At 40.0% G+C, this 21,154-nt stretch overlaps 1 protein-coding gene across 1 annotated transcript in view; it reads left to right on the top strand.

Annotated features, from left to right (window-relative positions):
• The window catches only part of FRAS1 (Fraser extracellular matrix complex subunit 1), a 506,878-nt gene that overhangs the window by 193,052 nt on the left and 292,672 nt on the right, over positions 1-21,154 (top strand). The window contains exons 4-6 of the mRNA XM_065913973.1: positions 3,139-3,231; positions 14,754-14,913; positions 17,145-17,278. Coding sequence (XP_065770045.1) covers positions 3,139-3,231; positions 14,754-14,913; positions 17,145-17,278 — 387 coding nt within the window. The remainder of the gene's footprint in view (positions 1-3,138; positions 3,232-14,753; positions 14,914-17,144; positions 17,279-21,154) is intronic.

Here is a 21,154-nt window from a genome sequence, read left to right as displayed (position 1 = left end):
CATCCAACCATCTCATCCTCTGTCATGCCCTTTTCCTGCCTTCAATCATTCCTAGTATCAGGGTCTTTTCCAGGGAGTCAGTTCTTCACATCAGCTTCAGCATATGTCCTTCCAATGAATATTCACCACTGATTTCCCTTAGGATGTACTGGTTTGATCTCCTTGCAGTCCAAGGGACTCTCAAGAGTCTTCTCCAACATCACAGTTCAAAAGCATCAATTCTTTGGTGCTATTGTACCCTAAACTAAATTATTATTGTTATTAATAGTACCTTGGATTCCTATCATTTTTTAAAAAAATTAAAAAATCTCTTTTGCAATTTATGTTTTGCTCCTTAGTTAACAGGAAATAGCCTAATGTCAATTGTAGTTCTGTTTGATATTTGTGTCTATCTCTCTATCATCTGTCTATTCGTCATATCATTGTATGTAATAGGTTTGTATTCATATCCTGTATCCATGTAGAATAGCTAGCTACAGAGTCAAAGAAGAGGGTCAGAGAGAGACAGACAGATATGAGAAAAATTGAAGGAATGAGAACAGAGGCTTTTAGAATGTTGACTGTCTAGCCTAGAACCAGCCTTCAGGATTTCTGAAGAACATGTATATGAGAGGGCAGTGCTGTGCAAAAGGGCACTGTATTATTAATGCATGGAGGGATTTTTGGCTGCAAACTCCAATGCAGTGTATTTACCTAATCAAGTTGTTGTGATAAATTATATATATACATGTACATATACATATGTATCATATGCTTAGAAGGGTACCTGGCTATTCTAAGGATCCTGTTTTAGCTGTGATTATCTCATGATCATCATCATTATTGTTAGTTGGTTCCTCTAGATCCCAGGCAAGCAATGTTCATTGGTGTCTTGTGCCCAAGCCACCACTTCCTAAGCTCCCAGTGCAAAGCCTGCAGGCCAGTAGGCTTATGTGTTCCATGCATCCCACAACTCATGAAGCTATGTGTGGTCACAGGGTAAGGTAGCAAGAACTCCCTGTCTTTTGTTCTCCAAGTCCTACATGCAAAACTCTTCACTCCTTCTTTAGCCCCAGATCACTTCTTTCATGTTCCCACAGAAGGTCAATAGGTCAACACTCAAAATAGGGAACATCTACTCACAAATAAAGAATATTATATTCATAAAATGAGTTTTGAGGGGCAAATCTGAGGATAGATATATAAATATATAAATCAAATCTGATATATAAATCAAATTTATATATATAAATACACACACACACACACACACATATATATATATAAAGACAACTAATTTGGGGCATAAAATATCCCTTGAAGTCTTCCATCTTGCCTGCCTTTCTCCTTCACTCTCTGCTTCCATATTAGAGTACAAACAACACTTGGATTATCTCATTTTATATCTGTATGCTCAGTGGGATTTAGGTTAATGTATTTTCTGTGCTTACTGTTTCAGTGGATATTAGATAAGTATAGGTTCTACTTAGGGTTCAGAGGGCACTTTTGTGAGTAGTCATTAATGTTGCACTCTATATACAATTTTATAAAATTTCACGCCATATGTTTTATCCTTTATTAAGCAAATAAGAAATTGTTGATCACTCTTACTCATGTATTTATCTGCTTAGTGATTTAACAGTTGTGAAGTCATAGTTTTATTCTCCACCCACATTATTGGGTAGAGAGTATACATATTCTAGATGTAGTTGTATTTGTAATTGTTGTATGTACAATTAGCATTCTCTTGTAGGTACAATTCTTTTTAATGGCCATAGCCCCAAGTAGCAAAGAAACATTAAAACACATGTAATGTTTTGAATCTATCAGCTGAATTCTTTGTAGACTTTTATTCTGTGGACAGGTCATGACTTCTGCTTGATTCAGGATCTCTTACCACCATTTTTTATCAAAATCACTAGTTACCTGTTCTGCCACATTTCTAGACTTGAGGAAATGCTAAGTGGAAGAGCAGGATAAATCCGGAAGTCTCAGTTCAGTTCAGTTCAGTTCAGTCACTCAGCCGTGTCCGACTCTTTGCGACCCCATGAATCGCAGCATGCCAGGCCTCCCTGTCCATCACCAACTCTCGGAGTTTACTCAAACTCATGCCCATTGAGTCCGTGATGCCATCCAGCTATCTCATCCTCTGTCGTCCCCTTCTCCTCCTGCCCCCAATCCCTCCCAGCATCCGGAAGTCTAGAGGGCTATTATTTTTTGGGGGGGTCATGCCATGTGGCCTGTGGGATCTTAGTTCCCTGACCACGAATTGAACCTGTGACCTCTGCATTGGAAGCACAAACTCTTAACCACTGGACCTCCAGGAAAGTCCCCAGAGGGCCTAGAAGGATCATTAAGCCCAAAGATCCACATACGTGCCACAGCTTTAATCATCTTGGATAAACAGATCCTTCACAGTGGCAAATAGATGGTTAGTTAACATCTTCCCAGTGACAACTTCCCAGTAAATCTTGGAGTATCACATGGATGTCTATTCTCTTAAAAGCATCAGGTATTGATAAGAAACACAATTGCAACAGCAAAGGCCTTGATAAACAATGTAGATCTTTACTGGAGCCCAGGAATTCTCCTGGGATACCCGCAGTACATGTGATACCTCCACAGAGATGCTGTTTCCTCTCCCAGCTCTGTCCTCGGTCACCTGCCCCTCGCGCTTTGCTACTCTGTCCCAGGTAAAAGTCAACATTGGAACTTCAGCTCCCTCTCACCCTCTCCTCCTCTCCTCCCCACAACCTGCCTGTTGCCGGCTCCATTAGGCCTCAGTAACATGTTAGAAGATGGGTCAACTCTGTGGCTAACCCTGCCCAAGTCTTCTCCATTACAGGGAAATACAGCTCTTCTATCACCCCCAGCTGCTTTTCTGGTCTGACACTCACATGGAGCATTTCTATATTGCTAGTGAGTAAAATCCTTCACTTCATTACGTGTGAAAATATGTAGACCATTTTCAAGGAACTCACTTTCACAATGGGGTCATTTTAGCTTTGAGAGAAGCTCATCATGACAGAGAGTCCTTTTTGTTAGTGTATTCTGTTTATCCTGTTTATTGTCACCCGTGGCAACTCATGAGATTTAGTGAATCCGATGTGACTGTGTTCTCTGCTGCTATTTTACACTGAGCTGCTTTTAAATGTTCAGGGAGAAGTGCTTCAAATACCCGCCAACCAATGCTGCCCTGAATGTGTGCCAAGGATGCCTGGATCTTGCCATCATGAAAAGAACATTCACGCGGTAAGTATTTTCTGACCCGTGGTTGATTCCCTGTCTGTAGATCATTGACAAAGGAAAGCTGAATGCTAAACTTGTGTTGACAAGAGAGGATTTTTTCCTCCTTTGTTTGGGCTAGGGAGGACCTCAGGCTTATTTGACTTTCCGCGGGCACTTAGGTTTCTTGGATAAGATTAAAACTGTCCTATTTATTTCAGAGGCCCAGGTAAATATTTGCTGATTGAATTTGTGTCTGTCTAAAGGGTAGTCTGAGAATGTTGATGATGAAGAAGTTGTGATGCTGAATAATAAAAGGCCACCTTGCCTTTGTGTATCGTATACATTTTTTCACTTGATTTTATGAACAACCCTGAGTAGATGACTCCTGTGTTAAAGATGAAAGAGTTGAATTGCAGAGAATGTAAGATACTGGCCCCACATATCACCAATAGGTGGTGTAACTTGGCCTGGAGCCCTGGGCTTCTGACTCCTTATTCAGCGTGGAGTTTGTGAACTTTAGCACTATGTATATGTTAGGCTTTGTGGTGAGGACCATCCTCTGCAGTATAGGATGGTTAGCGGCATCTCCAGCCTCTTTGTACCCATCACCTGTTAATATACTCTGCAGTCCTGACAACCAGAACCGTCTGTAGGTGTGGTTGTCTTTCCCCTGGGGAGAGGGGCAAAATGAAAATGCCCACTCCCGCGTTTAGAACCACAGTGCATGCGTGCTAAGTTGATTCAATCGTGTCTGACTCTATGCAACCGTATGGACTGTAGCCTGCCAGGCTCCTCTGTCCATGAGATTCTCCAGGGAAGAATGCCCTCCTCCAGGGGGTCTTCCTGACTCAGGGATCAAACCCGAGTCTCTTAAGTCTCCTGCATTGACAGGAGGGTTCTTTACCACTGGGGCTACCTGGGAAGCCCATAGCACCACAATGCTAGAAATCAACCCTCAAGTTCTTTTATTACGCTTTCTCATTCCAGATCCTGCAGGATTAGCTTAGAGATATTAAATACTGATTTTAAAGGAACATTGCAAGGACTGTAATAGAAATTTTGAAAATGGATGGCTATAGTTCAACTCCATTCATGCTTGCATACTCCCCTGAGGGAGCAGGTGAAGCTGAGTGTGATAGAAAGACACTCTTTGCTTTAATCTTCATCTTCCACCTCATATAAAACTTTCTCCAAGTTAGTGTCTCTACCCTTTCAGCAGAGAGCATAGGTTAGCCAGAATTGATATACCCAGTCTCGGCTGCTACTCAGGGTGCATACCTAAAATTCACTGGGGACAGTGCACATTCCCCTGGGACAGGATCACCTCACTTAGCCACTGGCTCAACATCACTTGAGGAAGCCACTCTTCCACGTCAGCACAGTGGATTGCCGAATGATAGCATGGTGTGTGATCTGAATGGTAGGATCTCTGTCTTCATACCATATGTCACCCTGTGCTGCTTGATTTAGGGCTTCCCTGTTGGCTCAGTGGTAAAGAATCTGCTAGTTTTGCAGGAGATGTGGGTTCGATCCATGGGTGGCAAAGATCCCTTGAGGAGGGCATGGAAACCCACTCTGGTGTCCTTGCCTGGAGAATTCCAAGGACAGAGGAGCCTGGTGGGCTACAGTCCATAGTGTCACAAAGAGTCAGACGTGACTGAAGCGACTGAGCTTGCACACATGATGCTTGATTCAGTTTGTGTTATGTAGGGTGGTGGAAACCATGCTAGAGGACCTCCTGTGAAATGGAAGGTGCTGCAGGGCAGGCTGGTGATGGCATTAATGAAAGTTTATAATGATTAGAACAGGTGTATGGATCAAGGTCAACAATCCCAAGCTGAACTTTTCAAGTGAGGGAGCCCTAGGATAACAAATAAGGCCAGGATCTGGAGGAACAACAAACATCTCAAGTAAGAGGGGGGTAGCAGGGTCTTGGGAAAGCGGAGCTCAGTGTCTCGTTGCATAGCCTCTCTAAGCTTGTCATTTGCTTGCTCGTCTATGTTCTTACACTTGTGAGATCTTTTCTTGATTTAAGATTTCTGAGAACATTGACAATATTTTGTCCACCTTCACAGTGATCTTCCTTATCCCCTACCTAACCTGACTCTTGGCACTGAACTGTTCCCAGAGTAGGTGCTCAATAACATCAGGACTCAAGCAATGAGCAAATCCTTTCTCCAGCTTATGAGTATCCTTGTCCCAAGGGGATGTTGATCTTTGACCACCTGACCTGTTTGGCGGGTGGTTCAAGGACCACAGATCTGCAGATGGGTTAGTTAGCAATCTGCTTGACCTTCTACTTCTTCAGGACGAGTTTTGAAAGTCCTTCTTCTCCCTGCCTCCCTTGCAAATTCACCTCTCTCTTCTAACAGAGCACACGGAAAACTCTAAACTGGGTAAGACAGCGTGCATACTTGTTTTCCCATATGCAACTTTCAGAATCTACTCCCCCGGAAAGTGTTATAATTATATTTCTGCAACTTGATGTAACAGAAAAAGGCTGGATTTCAGGAACTGTAGTTTGAAGGAGGAAAACAAATCCCTAGTGGTCTACTTCTCCAAATAGAAATAGAAGAACGGCTTTTTTAAAGTTGAGATAAAATCCTCTACTTTCAGTCTTAATCAATTTAAAATGATCATGTTTCTTGTCTTTCTCTTCTTCTTTCCTCTCTTTCTTCACCTTTTTAGATGCTTGCCAAATCCTTCTTAATGGTATTCATTTCCTTGAGTGGGTTAAACGCTTGGCTGGGTTGGGTCTGAATCTCCCCTTGTCATTTGCATCACTAGGATTGTTCCTGAATCTTGGAGCCTTTTCTGTTTTGCTCCCTTGGCTTGCTTTAGAAAGCAGTTTCCAGAGCACTGCCTCTCCTGTTGAACGTCGGTAATCCTCTCTTTAGCCTCTGGCTTGCATCCCATAGCGCAGGTTATGGAGTCTCTCTCCCCGTAGATATAAAATAGCCTGGTGTTTTGAGAGCTTTGCAGTGGTGAAGTGGAAGCTTTCCCCTGAAAGAGAGATTTAGAAGTGGCTTTAGGGTAGAGTAAGTGTAGCAGGAAGAGAATCTGTTACAGCAATGCCGTCCCCAGAGAATAGAGTTGAAGGGAAGGAGAATCAAGACTGGGTTGAGCTCAGAGCGGCACGACAAGGCCACCTTTAATGAAACAACTTCGCCTCATGAGGGAACCTCTTTTTCTGACTTCGTGGGCTGGTGTTCCAGCAAGTCCAGACAAGCCCCCACATCTTCCTTGGAGTGAGAAAAACACTTGAGCCTTTTGGCCAACTCCAGGTTATTTAAGAGTTTTGCATGGGCTTATTACAGTCAGCATTTGGGGAGACTATTTCATCCATGACCTCCCAAAGCTATCCTTTCAAATTAGCTTTTGGATCTCTGCCCAGCCTTGCCAACCAGTTCGGGAGACAAGCCTGAAATATGTTTTCCTAAAGAGTGTTGGAATGCTTTTTCCCTGATCTTTCCCCCACAAATTAGCTTGTGAAAGGGAGGAGAAAGGACCTTAGCCTCTTTCTTTTCCTCTTTACTAATTTGATCTCAGCACCAGATAATGTCCTGTCCGAGAAGATGGTGCTCGGAGACTGGCTGAAAAAGAAAAGTGGCAGGTGGTAATGCCCCAGTGCCCGCATCTGATTGAGTACAGGACTGTGGAAGAAGTCTGCTTGCTTTGCCTGGCTGTGAGGCTAAAAGGAGAACTAATTTATGTGTGTGAGGGGAGAGATGAATATTGAATTCTGCAGCCTTGTTTTCGTCAAAGTAGAGGATGTAATTACAATATGCACCAAACATCCCCAGATATTTAGTATTCTGGATCTATAACATCATAACAGGAACAAATTATATAAAGAAAAATTATTTTTTTGTTCTGTCTGTAAGCCAGGCAAATACTTTATGACTGTATCTTTCCTTTGGACTTAAGTCAACAGCCAACCTGACTTGTTATTTGGCTATGCAGAAGAATATATCTCAGATGTTGTCTGCAGAATGTGCTTTTGGCCAGTGTCAAAGTCTCATGTTTCTGAACGGTATTAATGATGTTGGGATGGTACAGCTACAACACAGGTCTTATGGGAGCATTGCTTTGTATATGCATTATTTTTTTATTTTACAGAGCTTTCTTTGCTGTTACTGTGCTCATGAAAATTAAAACTTTTGTGGCTATAGAGAACACAGTGAGATTAAAAAAATATGTTTATCTATAATCTATTAATATCTGTCCCCATCTGTCATCTATCTATCCATCTATCTTTCTATCTATCTATCCATCTATCATCTATCTGCCTACCTCTCTATCTACCTATGATCTGGCTATCTATCAGCATATATCAAACTCCTTGATCTCTGGTCTCCCTCTGGTGAGAGAGGTGTCACTGATTTAGGAATAGGAGTAGGAGATGAAAGTGGAGGTGACTTTCCTCAGAGAGGTGAGAATAATTCTCCATCATTCTGTTCAGTTTGGATCACTGTCTGGGCTTCTGTGGCTTTGACATCAAGAGTGGAGTCACCCTGATGAATGTTCTTTGTTATTCCCATAATTCTCAAGCTTATTGTGAAGGGAGAATCTATTGCTTAATTTTACATCTCTTGAGATAGATAATAGATTCACATCATTAGAGAGTTTGAAGGTACCGAAGAGATGAGCTAATACAGCCCTCTCGTCTTACAGTTGAAAACACTTTGGTGATTGACAGGTTGTTATTATAATTAATTTTTGTGGTCTCAGTCTGAGAGGTGGTATGATTGCAAATGTTTGAGAAATGACAGCTAGTGTTTCTCAGTAGTAACAAAAACAAGCTCTTGTTTTAATGTCTGGATGTTTAGAAGCAATCTCTTAACTTTTAGTAGGATAAAGATGTACACTTCTAATTACTTTATAAGATGCTTTCAAATTTTACTTATTTAAGATATATAAATGATTCATTAGATATCATAAACAGTACTTTTGCTCTCTGATGATAAAAGTGAGTATTATTTTATTGGTGAAAATGTGGAAAAAATATGCAAACAGAAAAAAAAAATCCACTACTTACATCTCTAACTATGAAAACCACTGTTTCCTCAGTTGTTTTTTATGGGGCAGGGGAGGAAGGAGGGATGGTAGTGAATATGGATGGGTAGATAGATAGAGATATACATGGTTTCACATAATTGTAATTATACTCTGTGTACAGTTTATGGCTTGCTTTTTATATAACATGTAGTAAATAATTCCCCAGCATACTCTTGGAGAATGTGATTTCCTATTATTAGGCATTTGGGTAGCTTCCAATATTCACTAAAATATTTTCAATTTCACTGTAGTGAACAATGAGATGGAATTCTTTGTATTCAAACTTTTTTGTGTGTCATTGATGATTTTCTTCAGATAACTTCTTAAAAGTGAAATTAGTAGGTCAAAGCATCTAAAGAGTTTGAGTATTGAAGCTGTGACATCTATGGTCATTAAAATTCAATTTTAAGTTGTCTCTGTCTAAAGATAAATGCAGTGGGAATATTACCAATAGTACATCTTCTTTTCAAGTCTGATTACCTAGGGTAGGTGCCACCTGGCAAAGTTGTTCCAGGTGCTATCATGAGACAAGTCTCTGTGTAGGAGAGTCCCTCTCCACTGAAGCTTTACTAACAATAGCGACTGTGAATTTTCAACACTTCTCATATCTGATATTAAAATATATCATTGAATTTTATTTTACTAATATTTCTTTGTAGTTAATAAAGTTATATTTTAAGTTCTATATTTAAGTTGAATATTTTATAAGCTTGTTGCTGTTTTTCTTTATAGGGATTTTATTTCTTTTTAAGAAATATAGTACAGTGCACTTACAATATAGCATTAGTTTCACATGCACAACAAAGTGATTCAATATTTTTATATATCACGAAACGATCACCACTGTGAGCCTAGTTACCATTTGTCACCATGCAAAGTTATTTCAGTATTATTGACTATATTCCTATGCTGTATGTTGTGTCCCTATGAGTTATTTATTTTATTAATATAACTGGAAGTTTGTACTTCTTAATCCCCTTTGCCTCTTTCACCCATTTTCCCATACCCCCTCTGCTCTGATGACCACCTGCTTGTTCTCTGTATCTCTGAGTCTGTTTCTGTTTGGTTTTGTTTATTCTTTTGTTTTACTTTTCAGATTCCATATATTAATGTAAGTGAAATTATACAGTATTTGTCTTTCTCTATCAAACTTATTTCACTCAGCATAATTAGCCTCTAGGAGGTCTATCCATGTTTTTGCAAGTGGCAAAATTTCATTTTTTATGGCTGAGTAATATTCGTGTGTGTGTGTGTGAGAGAGAGAGACATCTTCTTTATCCATTCATCTCTTAATGGACACTTAGGTTGCTTCCATATCTTGTCATTAATAATGTTCCAGTGATATGAACATCAGAGTGCATATATCTTTTTGTATCTGTGGTTTTGTTTTCTTCAGATAAATACCAAAAGTGGAATTACTGAATCATAAGGTAGTTTTATTTGTCATTTTCCCTCAAAAGTTAAATCTCCATACTATTTTCCATAATAACTATATCAACTACATTCCTACCAACATTACATGTAGGTTCCCTTTTCTTTATATCCTTGCCAACACTTGTTACTTCGTGTCTTTTTGATAATAGTCATTCTATCAGATGTGAGGTAATATCTCATTGTGGTTTTGGTTTGCATTTCCCTCATGACTGGCGGTATCATGCATCTTTTCACCATCCTGTTGGCTATCTTTGCATCATTCTTTACAAAAATGAATATTCAGGTCCTGTGCCTATTTTTTAATTGGATTTTTAAATATTGAGTGGTATAGGTTCTTTTAATGTTTTGGATAATAATCCCATATCAGCTGTATGATTTACAAATATGTTGATTTTAAACAGATAGTCACTTAAGTTTGAACACATTCTAAAAACACTAGATTTTTACTTCCCCTGCAACACGTTTTATGTTTTTAATGTCATATTTTACATTTTTTTTACTCTGTCTATTCTTTAACTACAAATTGCAGTTATGGTTGATTTTCCAATTTTTGTATTTTTAATTTTACTTGCTATTCAAATAGTTGATCCTTTGAGTTTACTGTGTATATGCCTTTACCAATGAGAGTTTTTGTTCATATATTTTCTTGTTTCTAGTTATAACCTTTACTTCTAAAGAAGACCCTTTAGCACTTTTTGTAGGGCCAATTTAGAGGTGATGGACCCTTAATTTTTGCTTGTCTGAGACGCTCTTTATCTTGCCTTCAATCCTGAATGATAGCCTTGGTATCAAGTATTTTTGGTTATAAGGTTTTTCCTTTCAGTACTTTAAATATATCACACCACTCCTTTATGTCCAGCCAAGTTTCTGTTGAAAAATAAATTGATAGCCTTATGGGATTTCTCTTGACTATTATGCTTTGTATGCCTCTTGCTGCCTTTAAAATTCTCTATCTTTTGCGTATTAATTATGATATGTCTTGGTGTGGATCTCTTTGGATTCATCGTGTTTGAAACTATTTCCTTCCCCATGTTAGGGAAATTTACAGCCATTGTTTCTTCAGGTATGTTATCTGCCCCTTTATTTTCTCTCCTCCTTCTGAGACCCTGATAATACAAATGTTGGTATGCTTGATACTGTCTTAAATTATCCTCATCTTAAAAAGTTCTTTTTTTTTTTCTGTAGTGATTGGGTGATTTCTATTAGTCTGTCTTTCATGTTGCTTATGTATTCTTCCATATCATCTCATGCTTTTGATACCCTCTAGTGTATTTTTCATTTTAGTTATGGTATTCTTCAGTTCTGATTGTTTCTTCTTTATATTTTCTAACTCTTTGTTGAAGTTTTCATTGTTTTCTGCCATTCTTCTCCTAATTTTTATAAGTGTCTTTATGATGCTTATAATAGAGAATTTATATTTTTGAATTCGTTATTAGGTAATTTACTTACCTTTATTTCATTAGAGTTTTTTTCCCTGGGATTTTATCTCATTCTTTCCTTTGGAACAAATTCCTCTATGTGCTCATTTCATTTGATTTTCTGTGTCTGTTCCTGTGAATTAGGTGAAACTGTTATCTTTCCTGCTCTTGGAGCTGTGGTCTTGTGTAGAAGTGTTTCCAATTAGGTTTCATGTGCTGGGTGGCCTTGGCAGGCCAGTTGGGGGTGGAGCAGAAGGGGTGGATGGGTTTTAGGGCATATTAGCTGGGCTGAGGCATCCCTGGCAAGATGCCTGGAGCTGAAGTGGACACCAGCCATGGCTCTCCTGGTGGGTTGGGGTTGCCATGTTGGTGGGATGGTTGGAGTTGGAGTTGGCCCAGGCTCGAGGGTGGGCTGGGGCTGCCTTAGCAGGCTGACTAGTATGGCAACTTTTCAAACCGCTGCCTCTGTGCTGAGACTCAGTAAGTTTGTGCACAAGCCCTTTAAGGGGGAGTCTTGGTTTCCTATAGTTCTCTGGCTTCCCCAGATGTCCATCTCACGGGTTTTCAAATCCAGCTGTGGGTCTTCCCAGAGCAGGTCCTAGGGCTGTGGTGCCCAGTATGGAGCTTGAACTCACTCCTTAGGGAGGTCCTCCAAGTTTGTGATATTCCATTCTGCGTTGGGGTTCCCTTCCAGGGGTATGTGTCCCCGCCTACCCATCTCGATGGGGTTTTTAATTTATATCCTTAATTGTAGAAGAGCTGTTCTGCTAGCCTGCAGGTTGTTCTTAAAGAGAGCTGTTCTATATGTAGTTACAATTTTGATGTGTCCATGGGAGGAGGTGAGCTCAGAATTGACCTACTCTATCATTTTGATCTCACCTCCAGTCTCTTCTTATTGCTTGTACATGGTTTTATATCGTAGAGTATAATTCTAATTAATATAATCTGCGGTTTTTAAAAATGTTTGTCATTTGCCTTTTAAATTTTTCTGCAATGTATTCAATATATTTGACTTTTAAAAGTTTAACTCATCAGAATATATCAGTTTTTTTCCTACCGTTTCTCCTTTTGCTTTTATGCTTGGACCTTTTAAAGCATAAAGGTCAATTGTCCGCTATGTTTTATTAGCCAACAGTTTATTAGCCAGTCGTGGACTTGCCCATTTATTTATATGCTGTACTAAATTTGAAGTTTTATATTTAATTATAGAAGAGGTAAAAATTGATGGGAGAGGAGTTGGCCTTGGCATCCAGGTCTGTTGCCATGATCACAGGCAGCACGCAGGTGTAAAAGGAGTAGGAAGGCCATGGGCTCATGGGGGAAGGGTTAAACATCTATGTGCCACTTCCCTTGCTGCCTCTTTAACCATTACCTCATGTAACCTTTACAATAGCCAAGTGAGCAGGATATCTTAATACCATTTCAGGTTTCTCTACCAGGAAACTGCAATTTAGAAAGATTAGGTGACACACTCATAGTCCCCCAGGCAGGGAGAACTGAGCTGTGATCCGAGAACACATATGCTTCCACGGAAACCTTTTGTTCATCCAACTCAGTACATTCCTTATGTTTCTGTCCTCTTGTACTCCCAGTAGATCCTGGGAAAGTAATCTTCATGATGGTAAGGCAAGGACTTGGTTCCCCAAAAATTTAGATGGCTGTGACAACCTATTAAGATTATTGTTACAATAATAGCACAGGTTATTAGTAATTCCCTAATGTCAGACTTGGCATGCTTGCAACCTAGCAGCAATTTGCACAATAAAGGCATAGGGGCCTTTTAAGGTAAGACAGAGTTCTTTTGTGTTTGAGAGAGGTTGAATAATTATTCTGGATGCTGGCTTGAGGAGTAGCGAGAGGATGTTTATTTTCCATGCTTCTCAGTGACACAGTTGAAATCCCCAGATTATAGTTAGGTGACTGAGCACCTAGAATGTATGATGTTTTTAATAGAAGCCTATATATGATTTGTGCAGAATCAGATTTCATCATATACTGCATTTAATACAGGCAGAGGCAGGCAGTATTTAAGAAAATGTTATAGGAGGAAACTTTATTAAGTTCACTTTTTGCATACATCTTTTAAAAGGCCACCATCATTCCACTCTGCTATTGAGAGCATAATGTATTTTGACAGTTACTTCCCCAAACAATTGACATATTTGTAACTTTTTACATTCAAGATTCTCCACTGCCCTCTGAGCATGGCTTATTTAGATACTTTTGATAAGTGTTAGTGGCTCAGTCGTGTCTGACTCTTCTCGACCTCAGAGACTGTAGCCTGCCAGGCTCTTCTGTTCGTGGGATTTCCAGCAAGAATACTGGAGTGGGTAGCCATTCTTTTTTCCAGGGGATCTTCAACCCAGGGATCAAACCCAGGTCTTCTGCACTGCAGGCAGATTTTTCACCTTCTGTGCCACCAGGGAAGCCATTAAATACTTTTGGTACTTAGTAAATGTTATGTATCAAAGCATGGATATGTTATATTGTCAATACAGTGCCAGCTTTGGGGATGTGGTGTCCTAGCCTAAAGTGGACCAGGAACATTTGGTGTGTGTAGATGGGCACCCTCACCAGAAATGAGTTGGCTCTACAATTTGTGGGAGAACTGATTGGACAGGTGCCTTCTGCTGGCTATTCCACCTTCCCTGGGACTGTATCTCTGGGATAGGAGAGAGAGAAAGAAGACTGGGGGAGGGGAGAGAGAAGACAGGAGTGTGGACACTCATCAGGGTAAAATGCAAAAAAATAAACTGAATCGGCATGAGAGCTGTTGAAAACAATGTAGCTAGAATAAAGAATTCAGTAGATATGCATGCATGTGTGCATATTTTACTTTGGTCTTCACAGAATTTTTTTTTTAAATAATGGGATTGGGGTGATTTTTCTTTCATTTTTGTGGTTTTCTGAAAATTTCAAACATAAAATCTTAAGGATAACTATTACTCATCTATGAAAAGGAACACATTTGAGTCAGTTCTAATGAGGTGGATGAACCTAGAGCCTATTATACAGAGTGAACAAAGTCAGAGAAAGACAAATATTGTATGTTAACACATATGTATGGAATCTAGAAAGATGGTACCGACAATCCTACATGCAGGACAGCAAAGGAGACACAGATGTAAAGGACAGACTTTTGGACACAGTGGGAGAAGGAGAGGGTGGGATGATTTGAGAGAATAACATTGAGAACATATACATTACCATATGTAAAACAGATGGCCAGTAGGAGTTTGATGTATGACGCAGGGAACCCAAAGCGGGGGCTCTGTGACAACCTGGAGGGGTGGGGTGGGGAGGAAGGTGGAAGGGGGTTTCAGGAGGGAGAGGGTCACATGTATGCCTGTGGCCGATTCATGTTGATATATGGCAGAACGCATCATGATATTGTAAATTAATTATCCTCCAGTTAAAATAAAAAAAATTTTTTTAAAGGAAATTAAAAATCAATTGCTAAATTGGTGTCTGCCTTGGAATATTGCAAACCCTGATTTCAACCTTGTAAACCTGGAGCTTTCTTCTGTTTTATTGGAGCTCCGTCATTCACTTGTTTAAGAGAAGGTTTGTTTCTGTTTGATCAAATGCAGGTCTATGTTCTGACAATAACCTTCTTTTTCTTTTCCTAACGCCCAGCACGGGACAGAATGGGCCTCCTCCCCTTGCAGCACGTGCTCTTGCACTCATGGGGAAGTCCGATGCACCCCCCGACCATGCCCACCGCTGATGTGTGGACACCAGGAGCTGGAATTCATCCCCGAAGGGAGCTGCTGCCCAGTCTGTGTGGGCCCTGGGAGTGAGTATGAACTTGTAGAGAGAGACCCTCTTTGCCTGTGAGGTATACCTGGTGACATCCCAACTCTTCTCTTTCTTGCCTAGTGTGGCTCAAAGATCCCTGACCTCATTCCTTGTTGGAACAGAGACATAGCCTTGCACTTGGCAGGAAGTGATGTTGTAAACCATGAGCTTAAGGAACAAATCCTTAAGCTTCATTCCAAACTCAGGGTGCTGAGGCTTTCTGATTTATTATTTTGTCTTGCCCAGATGCAACCCTTTGTATTCACAGCTCTTGAGAAGAAAAGGAGGAAGGACCAGATCCTTTGATATGATTCTATAAGGCCCAGGTAGTTCCTATGGCCTCTTGGTGGACAGAAGAACAAACATCACTTTTCTGGGTATCAGTAGTATCACAACACTAAGTCTGATGGCTAGTCTTTAAGATTTTATGTCTTTCTCCAAAACACACTGAGCCAGAAGCAGTATTTCATTTGTCTTTATGGCCTCTTTGCTGGAGAGATTATGCCTGCCTGTGAACTGAGGCATAGCCCAGCAAGCCAGGTGTATGCTTCCAGCCCGCTCCTTAGAATTCACGCTTGGACCAAGTACCCTTTTATTACATTTTAGAGTTATATGTCCCTTTCCATTTTTATAATTAAGTAGCAAATACTTCATGACACTACATTATTGTCACTGCTGTAGTATATTCTCTCCTGGTGTATAATAGCTCAAATTACTCTTTTTAAGTAGTACCTGGAAGCTACACTGTAATCTTGCCTTTTCTCTTTAAAAAGACTTCTGGCTTCTTTCTGATTCCCAGTTATTCCATTCCTGGCCACCATTTACCCTGGAGAACCATTCTGGGAATTGCAAAGTATGGTAATGGAATGCTGAAAGTAGAGTGCATTCCTCCTGCATTTCAGATGTCACCCACCAGCAAAGGACAGACAACCAACTTTGGGCCAGATAAGCCTGCAAGAAAAAATATTCCAACCACCACATTTAGGGATGGGCTGGAGGGTGGCTGTCTGGGTTTGTGGGCTCCTTTCTTACATTTTAGGAGACTTTCTGATTGATTCTCCATGAGAAAAATCTATTGGAAGCATTTTGCCTGGAGAGATTGGATGATCAGCCAGCACCAACTCCATAATTTCCTGGGTGCATAATTAAAATGCAGGGCCCTTTGTTAAAAAAAAGCAGGGTGGGGGAAGCTTTGGTTTTTCTTCCATGATCTTTCTCAAACTGTCATGTTTTTAATTTGCTGTTAATGTCACTCACCCTCAGGCATGGGGATATTTGCTGGATGGGTGAGTCCTCCTCTGGCACCCTAGACCCCTTCTGCTACTTGGAGCTTAGGGTGGGTGCTCTCCTTAGGCACCTGTACCCAGGTCCCCGATACAGGTAGAGGGTGGCAGCTTTCACTGGGCACAAATTTGGGCTCAGGCTCCTGAGAACCCAGGAAGACAAGGAGGCAGGGGGAGGTAGGGCCATTCATGAACTGAGGCTCCAAACCCCTTGCAATGTTATCTGTCTCACCAGACTTCACTTAGGAAACTCAGAGAGAAAGTTAAGAACTCCATAGAGTAGCTCCAGAGCTATACCCCAAGCCCAGGGCCCCCTAGTTTGCACCATGCCCCAGAGCACAAGACTATGTGTGACTGCCCTGGCATAGATGCAGCCAGTCCTGAGATCAGTGGTGCAGTTCAGTCCAGTCGCTCAGTCGTGTCCAACTCTTTGTGATCCTATGGACCGCAGCACGCCAGGCCTCCCTGTTGATCACCAGTTCCCGGAGTTTACCCAAACTCATGCCCATTGAGTCAATAATGCCATCCAACCATCTCATCCTCTGTCGTCCCCTTCTCCTCCTGCCCTCAATCTTTCCCAGCATCAGGGTCTTTTCCAATGAGTCAACTGTTCGCATCAGGTGGCCAAAGTATTGGAGTTTCAGCTTCAACATCAGTCCTTCCAAAGAACACTCAGTACTGATTTCCTTTAGGATGGACTGGGTGGATGGATCTCCTTGCAGTTCAAGGGACTCTTAAGAGTCTTCTCCATCACCACGGCTCAAAAGCATCAATTCTTCGGCACTCAGCTTTCTTTACAGTTCATCTCTCAATCCATACATGACTCCTGGAAAAACCATAGCTTTGACTAGACAGACCTTTGTTGGCAAAGTAATGTCTCTGCTTTTTAATATGCTGTCTAGGTTGTGCAACACCCTCAGTAACCCTTAGTGCTCTAACCTTCCAGAATCCTGTTCCTACAAAGGCCGTGTGTTTCAAGACGGGCAGGACTGGCCATTGAGTCGGTGCGCCAAGTGTGTGTGCAGAAATGGGGTCGCCCAGTGCTTCACGGCTCAGTGCCCGCCTCTGTTTTGTAACCAGGTAAGGGAGATGGCCTCAGAAAGGACCCTTCACAGACTGTTAACGTCACTATCTGGGAACCTGGAGTCTCGTCTGAGATGATGGCAGGCAGGCCTCGCAAGTACTGAAAACGAGAAGCAGAAGCTGCTTTATTTTGCTTATAGTTTTGGAGACCACCCCTGAGACATTTCTTTTACCCTTAGCAGCGACAGATAGGTCTAATTACCAGTCATTTAAGCTAATTGTTACATAATGAAACTGAGCCTTCAGGATACACACAGAGGAGCCTCCAAACTCTAGTTGCAGGTGCTCCAAAACTGTCTAGCTAAACATCTGGAAAATTCAGTAAGATGACCAGGATTGTTATTGTTTGTCAACATATAGGTACAGACTGCCCTTTAAAGACATATAGATGTTTCTTTGAACCTGATTTTCTAGATGTGCATGATTTAATTCTTAATGGTTCAAATTACCAAAGGACTTTTTTCTGGGGAGGTTTAAAAGAGTGGGAACTTGTTCTTCATTTAAAACTGATCTGAGAAGAGGGTGGGATGTATGGAGAGTAATATGGAAAAATATATTACTATATATAAAATAGATAGCCAATGGAAGTTTGCTCTATGACTTAGGGAACTCAAGCTGAGGCTCCATGACAGTCTAGAGGCGTGGGATTGGGGGAGGGGACAGGGTAGACCTCTGACTGATTCATGTTGATGTTTGGTAGACACCAACACAATACTGTACACAATTATCCTTTAATTAAAGATAAGTAAGTTTATTTTATTTTTAAAGTCCTTAAAAAAAAGGACTTTACATGGCCGGAGCTCAACTTCTATAAAATTGTTTTTTAAAAGTAAACAAAACAAAACTGATGGGATTTTCAAAACATTACTCTTTTGTACAAATTTGCAGGCGAAAGTCAATTGCAAATAAATTTTGTATCCATGGTATTTTGTAGTTTTTTATTCTTCCAGTAGCTCCCAATGATGTTCCTTGGCAGTTGACAGATAACCATGAAAGGAGCTTGCCTCCAGTTGAAAAATAGCTCATTTTTGATCTGAGAAAAAGCTGGAAGCCAGCATTCAGTTGATACAGAGCAGTACTTTGTGTCAAGTAAAACAAAATCAATAACATGGCATATTGTGACAATTCGGCAATATTTTTAAAGGCAGATAAAAGGCAATTAGGCAAGAAACACTAAATGCCAAATAAAGGGAAAACATGTCTAATTGAAAGACCAGATTGCATTACCCACACTACAGCAAACACTGCACACTTATCACATATCTCCATTTATCATCAAGTCTTGTCCTAGCTTTCCGATTGTAAATGAGCTTCTTGGTAGAGCTGCAGAATATCTTACATTTGAAAAATATTGTTGAGTTGGAGCATTTTGACTTACACATCCCAGGATTTAGTCTTTTATGTAAGAAGCTTTAATTAAGCAGTTTGCCACCATTATAATAAGGGAGGTGGGAGGAGGGAAGGAGGAAACACTCCATTGTGAACCTTCTGCTTTAAGTCTTTAAAAACAACCATGACTGCGTATCATGGGTTAGTTTGGAATACCAGAAAGTGCTGGTTTGCATTTTTTAAAATGCTAAACTCTCGTTTCAAATAGTACTAACTTATAGTTTGCATGGATTAACTTAATAAGATGAAATTTGTTGCCATACTGTTGAGGTAATTGCTATGCAAGCATTCTGAAGTCTTGACAATAGATTGATTTTAAGCACTCTTGCATCAAGTTTATAGTTTTGCCTTGACATTCAAAAATACCCAACTGTCAGATTATTTAAACCATTTTTCTTGATTTATTATCACTATTAAAACATTGGGTGTTCTGATGAAATAAAGTGGCAGTCAATCCTAAAGGAAATCAGTCCTGAATATTCTTTGGGAGTACTGATGCTGAAGCTGAAACCCCAATACTTTGGCCATCTGATGCGAAGAACTGACTCATTTGAAAAGACCCTGATGCTGGGAAAGATTGAAGGCGGGAGAAGGGAACGACAAAGGATGAGATGGTTGGATGGATTCACTGACTCAATGGACATGAGTTTGAGTAAATTCCAGGAGTTGGTGATGGACAGGGAGGCCTGGCATGCTGCAGTCCATGGGGTCACAAAGAGTTGGACATGACTGAGCGACTAAACTGAACTGATAGAGTTAGTGGCTTGGTCGGAAATGTAATCACTGTCACCATCTAACCATCACCATCCCCATATTTGGGGCATTTATTATGTGATAATCATTAATTTAAAATCTTTTTAATTTTCCTAACAACCTTATGAAGTACAAGCTATTGTTATCATCCCATATTGCAGTAGACAAAACTGAGATACAAAGTTTGAATAATCTGCTCAAGGTACCACCATTAGGAAGTATCTGTGCTTCTAACCTAGGCAGCTTGATATTACAACTTAAACAGACCACACTTGACTTAGATTTTTACCCATTACACTACATCGCTTCCCCAAATGATGAGTCACATATTGTTTACATCTAATAATAATCACAAAACAAGGCTTGCTTGTATCATCAATCATGATTGCAAGCATTTTATATGAGTTAACTCATTTAGTATTTTAAAAAAAAAAAGTTCATCAGAAGAAATGTATTTCCAGGTCTTGAGCTCTAAAAAAATTTGATTTTTAAAATAAAGTGTTTTTTTTTAAATTGTAAAAGGAATCTGTATTCATTAAGGAAAGCTTGAAAAAAGCAGAAAAGGAACTGATCATCCATATTTCTGGCATTCAAAAAGATCATAGTAGAATTTTTTTTTAATTCATTCCAATTTTTTGGTAGGCAAATGTGGATATATTTGCGTAGTTATAATCAGATTTTTTAAGTTAGTGATTATCTCTGATAAAAGGAGTAATTCCTGTGTTCAAATAAGGGGTTGTTCCCTTGGTAAGTGGTGTAAATTCACACTGAAATTGCTTGCCTTCAGCTTTTGTCCAGATGCCGCGTGAACAGAGGCCTCTTTCACATTTTTGTATGCTTGTTAAAATGATCTGTTCAGTCTGATGAGAGTTCTTCCTATGGCTATATTACCCCCTTTTTTTAATACCACCATTTTTCCATTCCTAATATCGATTAATCTAAGTGAATTGAACTTCATCTTCAGATATTTTCTTTAAAAGGTGAAAAGTTGTTATGTCTTTCAAGCCACTGAGGTATTGGACAATTATTTCCTTTCTGCCTACACTCATGAAAGATTATTTATTGGGGTCCAAAATTTAAGGAGATTATAATCTCCTTTCCACTGAATTCTGGAATTTAGTATCATGGAGGAGTCAGAGATGGGTGGGTCTGTTTTCTCTTCTGTTAGATCAATTAGTTTACTCTGTTGAATTTTTGCAACGTGTTTCTTTATCTTTATAGTTAAGACATTTCCCCAGGGTATTTCTAAGGGAGGTGTCTTTTCACATGTTTTACTTAGTATATTGTGAAGCCCTTTCAGTCTGTATTCCAGGTGTGAAATGTTTTCTTTAGTTCTGGCCTTGATTAGTCATGTCTGTTCCAATTATGCTCAGTTCTCAGAAACACCTATGATTCTTAGACTGCTCCTCTACCATCTCCCTTCAATATTGGTCACGTTCTCCCTCATTATTTTCACTCTTGTGTCTCTGCTCTGCATTATGGGGAGAGCTTCTTGAGTTTGTGTTTCCTGCCTCCATATTGATTTTATTTTGATGATTTCTTTAATTTTCTTTTAATTCTTCCTTCTTTCTCCTGTCACTGGTTCTTCTAAGTTTTAAAATTCCAATGCTTTCTCTTTCTGTATTGGTGTTTGCTTCTTTAATAAAGACTGTATTTTCTTCTGCCTTACTCAAGTTGCAAAATGGTTTTTAAATCTTTTATTTGAGATCCCGCAGTATGTAGGTTTCAGAA

This window comes from Muntiacus reevesi, chromosome 22 (genome assembly GCF_963930625.1).
Source record: "Muntiacus reevesi chromosome 22, mMunRee1.1, whole genome shotgun sequence".
Classification (NCBI taxonomy): Eukaryota; Metazoa; Chordata; class Mammalia; order Artiodactyla; family Cervidae; genus Muntiacus; species Muntiacus reevesi.
This window is presented reverse-complemented; position numbering and strand designations above follow the sequence as displayed.